Source organism: Bison bison, unplaced genomic scaffold (assembly GCF_000754665.1).
Source record: "Bison bison bison isolate TAMUID 2011002044 unplaced genomic scaffold, Bison_UMD1.0 scf7180017845316, whole genome shotgun sequence".
Taxonomy (NCBI): Eukaryota; Metazoa; Chordata; class Mammalia; order Artiodactyla; family Bovidae; genus Bison; species Bison bison.
In genome coordinates, this window is record NW_011475889.1 from 32,129 (window position 1) to 40,945 (window position 8,817).

Below are 8,817 nucleotides of genomic sequence, written 5' to 3' on the forward strand. Positions count from 1 at the left end.
CTCCTCTGTCCATGGAATTCTCCAGGCAAGAATACTGGAATGGGTTGCCATTCCCTTCTCCAGAGGATCTTCCTGACACAGGGATTGAACCCAGTTCTCCTGCATTGCAGGCAGATTCTTTACTTAGTCTGAGCCACTAGGAAATTTCCTAGTCTGAGCCACTAGGAAATTGCTAATTTGTTTGTTTAAGGAACTGATATTTCATTTATTTCCTCCATCTCATATTATATGGGTTAATCTTTCTATTTTATGTGTTTAGGGAAAGCAAATATGGCAATCAATCTAGCACTTTTCTGGGAATTGTCAAAAGACTCGTCTATAAATTTATCCTCAGAAGTGTGAGTCCATTTTATCGTTTCTCATTTTATCATTTCTGTATAAGTGTCACTGGTGGTTTAGTGGTTAGGATTTGGTACTCTCACTGCAATGGCCAGGGTTCGATTCCTGGTTAGGGAAGACTTTCTTCTGGAGCTTCCTATGTAGCTCAGTTGATAGACCATTAGCCTGCAATGTGGGAGACCTGGGTTCAATTCCTGGATCAGGAAGATCCCCTGGAGAAGAAAATGGCAACCCACTCCAGTATTTGCCTGGAGAATCCCATGGACAGAGGAGCCTGGCAGGTTACAGTTAATGGGATCAAAAGAGTTGAACACGACTTAGTGCTATCTTTCTTGTTTCTGGAACTGATATTCCATTTATTTCCTCCATCTCATTATTTTCCTCCCTATTGCCAAAATCAGATTTAAATTGAACAAAGTAGGGAAAACCACGAGATCATTCAGGTATGACCTAAATCAAATCCCTTATGACTATACAGTGGAAGTGAGAAATAGATTTAAGGGCCTAGATCTGAAAAACAGAGTGCCTGATGAACTATGGACAGAGGTTTGTGACATTATACAGGAGACAGGGATTAAGACCATCCCCAAGAAAAAGAAGTGCAAAAAAGCAAAATGGCTGTCTGAGGAGGCCTTACAAATTGCTGTGAAAAGAATAGAAGCTAAAGGCAAAGAAAAAAAGGAGAGATATACCCATTTGAATGCAGAGTTCCAAAGACTAGCAAGGAGAGATAAAAAAGCCTTCCTCAGTGATCAGTGCAAAGAAATAGAGGAAAACAATAAAATGGGAAAGACTAGAGCACTTCAAGAAAATTAGAGATACCAAAGGAACATTTGATGAAAATATGGGCTCAGTAAAGGACAAATGGTATGGACCTAACAGAAGCAGAAGATATTAAGAAAAGGTGGCAAGGATACACAGAAGAACTGTACAAAAAATATCTTCATGACTCAGATAATCACAATGGTGTGATCACTCACCTAGAGCCAGACATCCTGGAATGTGAAGTCAAGTGGGCCTTAGGAAGGATAACTACAAACAAAGTTAGCGGAGGTGATGGAATTCCTGTTGAGCTATTTCAAATGCTGAAAGATGATGCTGTGAAAGTGCTGCACTCAATATGCCAGCAAAGTTGGAAAACTCAGCAGTGGCCACAGGACTGGAAAAGGTCAGTTTTCATTCCAATCCCTAAGGGCAATGCCAAAGAATGCTCAAACTACCGCACAATTGCACTCATCTCACATGCTAGCTCAAAATTCTCCACACCAGGCTTCAACAATACGTGAACCATGAACTTTCAGATGTTCAAGCTGGTTTTAGAAAAGACAGAGGAACCAGAGATCAAATTGCCAACATTCTCTGGATCATTGAAAAAGCAAGAGAGTTTCAGAAAAACATATATTTCTGCTTTATTGACTATGCCAAAGCCTTTGACTGTGTGGATCACAATAAACTGTGGAAAATTCTGAAAGAGATGGGAATATCAGACCACCTGACCTACCTCTTAGGAAACCTATATGCAGGTCAGGAAGAAACAGTTAGAACTGGACATGGAACAACAGACTGGTTCCAAATAAGAAAAGGAGTACGTCAAGGCTGTATATTGTCACCCTGCTTATTTAACTTATATGTTGAGTACATCATGAGAAATTCTGGGCTGGATGAAGCACAAGCTGGAATCAAGATTGCTGGCAGAAATATCAATAACCTCAGATATTCAGATAATACCACCCTTATGGCAGAAAGTGAAGAACTAAAGAGCCTTTTGATGAAAGTGAAAGAGGAGAGTGAAAAGTTGGTTAAAGCTCAACATTCAGAAGACTAAGATCATGGCATCCGGTCCCATCACTTCATGGCAAATAGATTGGAAAACAGTGGAAACAATGGCAGACTTTATTTTTTTGGGCTCCAAAATCACTGCAAATGGTGACTGAAGCCTTGAAATTAAAACATGCTTATTCCTTGAAAGGAAAATTATGAGCAACCTAGATAGCATATTAAAAAGCAGAGACATTACTTTGCCAAGAAAGGTCCATCTAGTCAAGGCTATGGTTTTTCCAGTAGTCATGTATGGATGTGAAAGTTGGGCTTAAAGAAAGCTGAGCACTGAAGAATTGATGCTTTTGAACTGTGGTGTTGGAGAATACTCTTGAGAGTCCCTTGGAGTGCAAGGAGATCCAACCAGTCCATCCTAAAGGAGATCAGTCCTGAATATTCATTGGAAGGACTGATACTGAAGCTGAAACTCCAGTACTTGGCCACCTGATGCAAAGAGCTGACTCATTGGAAAGACCCTGATGCTGGAAAAGATTGAAAGTGGGAGAAGAAGGAAACAACAGAGGATGAGATGGTTGGATGGCATCACCAACTCAATGGGCATGAGTTTGGGTAAACACTGGGAGTTGGTGATGGACAGGGAGGCTTGGCGTGCTGCAGTCCCTGGGGTCGCAGAGTTGGACATGACTGAATGACTGAACTGAACTGAATCTTTCTGTTTTGTGTTTTTAGGGAAAGCAAAAATAGCAATCAATCTAGCTCTTTGCTGGACATTTCAAGTGACTCTTGTCTATAATATTTGTCCTCAGAAGTGTTAATCAGTTTTATTATTTCTGCATAACTGTGACATTGTCACTTAAAATGGATAGTGATAGTTATACTTGGGCCGTATTGAGATGTGATATAATTGCTCCTTTAGCTGGAAAGCAGGAAGAAAGACATATAAATACAAATAAATACATCTTATTTATTTTCCTTATCTTATTGTAGCCCAGGAATAGTGTTAAATAGCAGAGTTGATAACCTGGATTAGGCACTCCAGGGCTTACACAATGGCCCATTAATGAAGTTTTAAAAGGCAAGGATGAAGTCTTTCTGTGGGTTTTTTACTTGTACACTGGGCCCATGAATGAAATAATTATAAATGGAAAGAATGAAGTTTTTCTATGAGTTCTTTCAGAATGGTTACTTCTCATAAAGGCAATTCTAGCTATTGCCACCCTTAAATGTTTGACCTTTCAGAAGCACACATGGATGAGTGCTCAATGCTTGATATGGTTCCATCTATTTAGTAATTTTATCGTCAACTTAATGGCAAGTTATTTATATTGGATCTCTTCCATGTTGGAAGAACAACAAGTTGTTTTTCTGGAATACATATATTTTCCAGGTATGGCTTTGACTACTCTTACAGCAATGCCTTGGCCATTCAGTTCATTTGTTCAGTCATGTCCAACTCTTTGAGACCCCATGAATTGCAGAACGCCAGGCCTCCCTGTGCATCACCAACTCCTGGAGTTAACTCAAATTCATGTCCATCGAGTCGGTGATGCCATCCAACCATGTCACCCTCTACTGTCCCCTTCTCCTCCTGCCCCCAATCCCTCCCAGCATCAGAGTCTTTTCCAATGAGTCAACTCTTCACATGAGGTGGCCAAAATACTGGAGTTTCAGCTTTAGCATCATTCCTTCCAAAGAACACCCAGGGCTGATCTCCTTCAGAATGGACTGGTTGGATCTCCTTGCAGTCCAAGGGACTCTCCAGAGTCTTCTCCAACACCACAGTGTAAAAGCATCAATTCTTCGGCACTCAGCTTTCTTCACAGTCCAACTTTCACAACCATACATGACCCTGAAAAAACCATAGCCTTGACTAGATGGACCTTGGACGTTAGGTGATCCAAAAACACATAGAATTCTTAATGTCCTTCATAACATTGCTTAGGACAAAGGAATATATTGACAAGAAAAAAAGTAGAAACAAGCACACAATCAAGTGATCCACTGGTGCTTCAGTGAACAGAAGTTGTCAGCTCATAGAATGTGGGAATTACTTTTTAAAGGTATAGGTTAAGATGCAAGTTAGTCAGTTTGGAAATGGCACTCTGAGCTTTAACTTTGAACCATTAGATATTATAAAGTATTGTGCCCCAGAATGCATAGGTTTGAGAACCCAAGGTAGATGGTGAGTGGATGTATTCACCATCACTTCATTGGATAACTTGAGCTTTCTGAACCTACAACTTTGAGCTCTACAGGGTTGGGAAAATGCTCCTTCTGAGGATAGAGTAAGGATTCCAATAAACCTAAAATTTTGGTAGCTCTCTGGTCATTTTGATTTTCTTGTGTCAGTAGATCATCAGACAATGAAACAAGTTTCTATCACTCTAGGGATAATTAACCTTCATTATCATGAATAAATATAGTTGCTGCTACATTTGCATCAGAAGTAATGGATGATAACTTTAAATGAGCAGCTGTAGAAATTACAGTCTGAGAAGATTATGGACTTGGCCTTAGACTGCTCAAGTAGGAAGATATGAGTCTGGGCAAGTAATCTCGATCAGCAAAAGTGATGGATAATTGTAAGGATGATCTAGAAAGGGTTGTTGAGGAGGAAGTTGATGGATATCAGATACAAACTACTTTGTATAAAATAGATAAACAATAATAATATACTGTACAGCACAAGGAATTATAGCCATTATATCTTGTAATAGCCTATAATGAAGTGTAACCTGCATAAATACTGAAGCACTATGCTGTACACTGAAAGTAATATGTAACGTTGTAAATCAACTATGCTTCATTAAAAAAATTAAAGATGATGATGAATACCATCCTAGGTGCATGTGCAATGACAGACAAATTAACACTTGTTCCATTTACACTCTTGTGTTTGAAAAATTAATGATGGGGTGAACTTATATGGGATGTGAATGCCTCTAAGCAAGACATCTGATGCTCTTAACACCTCATGAATGTCCCTCTGCACTTAATATTTCCAAGAATGTACATTGTTTTCTATTACTGAAGAGGAAAAGTTAAAATTTTATATAACATCCGGCTCATTCTGCCTCTGTAATTCAGCTTGCTCCTTGCAAAGTCTGGGGGTCCACGCAGTCTCAGAAAGTGGGGACTTACAATACTAGGAACTGGAGCTTATCTTACTCACCCTTGTCCTGCTCTTTGCTATTGCCCAGCCCCTGCAAACCTACTTAATCATGCCTGTCTGTGTAAAGGTCAGGCATCCCCATCTTGACTGCTGTTCCCATGCGCGTGAAGCTCCTTAGTTCAAACCAGACTATTAACATCTAGGGTTGCCCACTATAGTCTGTCTATAAAAACTTTGTAACCCCTTTGTTCGGGGCTCAGAGCTTAGAGTGTTAGCTCCTCTGGGCCTACTGACGTAATAAACCTAAGTTCTCCAACTCTCCGAGTGTGGTTCTTGTTTTCTCGATTACTGGTTTCTGCAACACTATGAGTTCCAGAAACATTCTACCTGAAGACATTTTCCTGGCTATCAAATTGTTCAACCCACTGTGTGGGGAAGCCTAGAAATGCCATGGAGTTAATGCCTCAGAGCTATGTGTGTGTTAGTTGCTCAGTCATATCTGACTCTTTGCAACTCCATGAACTGTAGTCCACCAGGCTTCAATGTCCATGGGATTCTCCATACAAGAATACTGGAATGGATTGCCATTCCCTTCTCCAGAGGATCTTCCTGACCAGGGATCGAACTCTGGTCTCCTGCACTGCACGCAGATTCTTTACCGTTTGAGCTACAGGGAAGTCCCTATGAGAGCTATACTAGTACAGAAATAAACAGCTTCCTTGCATCTCAGGTGGGACAACTGTAAGTCATAGAGTCTATACAGTTTTTTAGAGAGTCACAGCAGGATTTCTCCCCACTTGTGTATAGTAGTAGGATACCAATTAATATACCCTTTATTGGCATCTTCTCTTTGTTGTTTCATGTTCCCACTTCTGAACAATTGTGTTCTAGGAAACCTTTCCAAATAAACTATTTGCATTCTCAAATTTTGTCTCTTTTAAATAATAAGTAAAATCATTGCAACTATATATATAGCAATTCAATGTGGTGATTTTTAACATTAATCACAACACATTTACAGGTTATTTTTTATACCTCATGAATAACAGAAGCAATATCATTATATCTTTTTATTTGAAAAATAACCCAAAATTCAAAATTTTCTTTGTCAGATCATGCTGTTCTCTGTAAGGATATCAATTCTTAGTATAATATATATACATTTCCCATGATGGCAATGGTCTTATACTCCACAGACAAAGTAGTAGCAGATATAGGATGGCAGATGATGAGTCTATTCTGGGAATGATAAGTCTGAGGTGCCTAAGTGGAGATGGGCCAACTGGATATGCAGTTTTCAAACTTCAAAAAAGTGCTGTGGTCAACAAAATCTGGAATAAAATATCTTTTTGAGCAATCTTTTTATTGATACTTTTATGTCTTTGTTCCTCAGTGTATAGATGGCAGGATTCAACACAGGGGTAATAGCAAAGTCAACAATGAACAGATTTTTATCAAGTGATGGTGGAGGAGAAGGCCAGACATAGAGAAACATGCATGGAGTGAAAAACAAAAAAACCACAGTGATGTGAGCTGACAAAGTGACAAATGCCTTGGACAAATCTCCTGAAGAACGTTTCCAGACAGTGACCAAAATGAAGGAGTAGGAAAGGATCAGCAGGAAGAAGGTGCCCATGCTCATGAAGCCACTGTTGGCAGTAACAATAAACTCAAGCTTGGCTCCATCTGTGCATGCAAGCTTTATAATCTTAGGAAAGTCACAGTAAAAGCTGTCTACTTCATTAGGCCCACAGAATGGCAATTTTATAACAAAGAAAAATTGAGACATAGCATGGATCACCCCAATTATCCAGCCAGTGATTACAAATGAAACACATATTTTAGGGTTCATGATTTTCAAGTAGTGAAGAGGCTTACATATTGCTGTGCACCTGTCAAATGCCATGGCTATAAGTAACACCATCTCCACTCCTCCTATGGTGTGGATGAAACATATCTGTGTCATACAACTTTGGAAAGATATTATTTTGTCTTCATTTAAGAGGTCTGTGATTATCTTGGGGACTGTGGTAGAGGAAAGGCCCACATCAATGAGGGACAGGTTGGCGAGTAGGAAGTACATAGGAGAATGTAAGTGAGAATCAAAAATTACTAAAAAGAAAATAAACAGGTTTCCCAAGATGACCCCTAAGTAGAGCAAAGAACATAGCAAAATAAGAAAAAGCCTTTTCTCCCAAGAGCAAGAAAGGGCCAATAACACAAACTCATTGACCATAGAGTCATTTAGTCCCCCCATTGACAGGGACAGAAAAGCTGATTTTCAAGTGACCTGAGGATAAAAATTAAAAAGAGTAGGTATCATTGGTTCAGACATAGATTGTCTGCTTTATTGATAATTAAATTAGATATACTTGATTGAGAGGAGAAGCTTAAGAATTTGGAAGAAATAAGGTTAGCAACAAATTCATTGTACTATAGATGATATCTGAAGGTAAAATTGTGACTGTAAATTTTGCAGATAGAACCCAAAAGAGTTAACATTCCATAGTTAATCTCTTTTTAATTTATTTTTTCTCAAAAAAAAATTTTTAGATCGTTTTTCTGACCATTGCCTAAGTGTTCTCACACAAAATAACCATCACCTCTTCTGTTTTACAAGTATTAATCATTGTATTAATAGTTTAATACAACTTTCACACTAATTCTGTATGCTCTAAACTAAACATTTCTTAGTCCATTAATATTCTCAAACTTCTTTGAGCTTATTAAGATCACCAAGACAAAAACACTAGAACATATTTAATCAGTCCTTACTGTCGGCTTTTAAAATTTAAATGGAGCTCAGGTGCACAGGACTTAATAATTATAATACTTGGTTTATGGTATGATATCTTCTTTGGCCCATGACCACTTTTAATAAATATGTTAATTAATGAGAAACTAAAAATAAAATATTGGCTGAGTGTAAATAATGGTAAATATAATGATGATAATTAAGAATCAGCTATGATCACAGCTAACATTTGAATGTCTTCTACACTCAGGTAATTGTAAGTACATCATCAAAGTACATTGGGAGTACAAACCTCCTAATGTCTCCTTAAGATATATTCAGTTTTATTATACCCATTTCACCAGTGAGGAAACTGAGCCCCAGAAAGAGAAGTGGCAAAGCCAGAACTTGAATCATGAGCTACAGAACTTTCAGAGTACATGCTCCAAGAACTGCTTTTCAAAGCCAGCACCTCCAAGTATACTAGATTTCCATATGGATCTAGAAGCATCAATCAACCCATTTCCTTCATCTCCAATTAATTACTATATATGTTGCCCATCCCAAAGCCTTTTCCCTCCCCATTTCTGGATAATGGAACACCTACCTATTTAGGTATTTGGTAGAGATTTCTTAATTTTGAAAGAGGGTATATCCTTATTCTCATCCCCAGATGAAGCATTATAATCCAATGTCACTTGGCCACGAGCTGGTTTATGAAGAACATGTAACCTATATTTGTATAATGACATATAGAATAAGGTCTTCTGGGCAGCTTTCTTTCCCAGGTTAAAATACAAAGCTTCGTATGTAGAAGCTCTTTTCCTGGCCCCTTTGTTCCTGCACTCAATGT

The 8,817-nt window shown here is 38.6% G+C and overlaps 1 protein-coding gene across 1 annotated transcript; it reads right to left on the minus strand.

Moving 5' to 3' along the window:
- Nucleotides 1–6,551: 6,551 nt before the first annotated feature.
- Nucleotides 6,552–7,487, minus strand: LOC104984035 (olfactory receptor 4F15-like). Its single transcript, XM_010833631.1, has one exon. The coding sequence runs from the start codon at nt 7,485–7,487 to the stop codon at nt 6,552–6,554; it is 936 nt and encodes a 311-aa protein (XP_010831933.1).
- Between the last annotated feature and the right edge of the window lie 1,330 nt (nt 7,488–8,817).

What these genes read in the sequence shown, in the direction of transcription:
- LOC104984035 (XM_010833631.1), bottom strand. Translation starts at nt 7,487, where the DNA reads ATGGGGGGACTAAATGACTCTATGGTCAATGAGTTTGTGTTATTGGCC.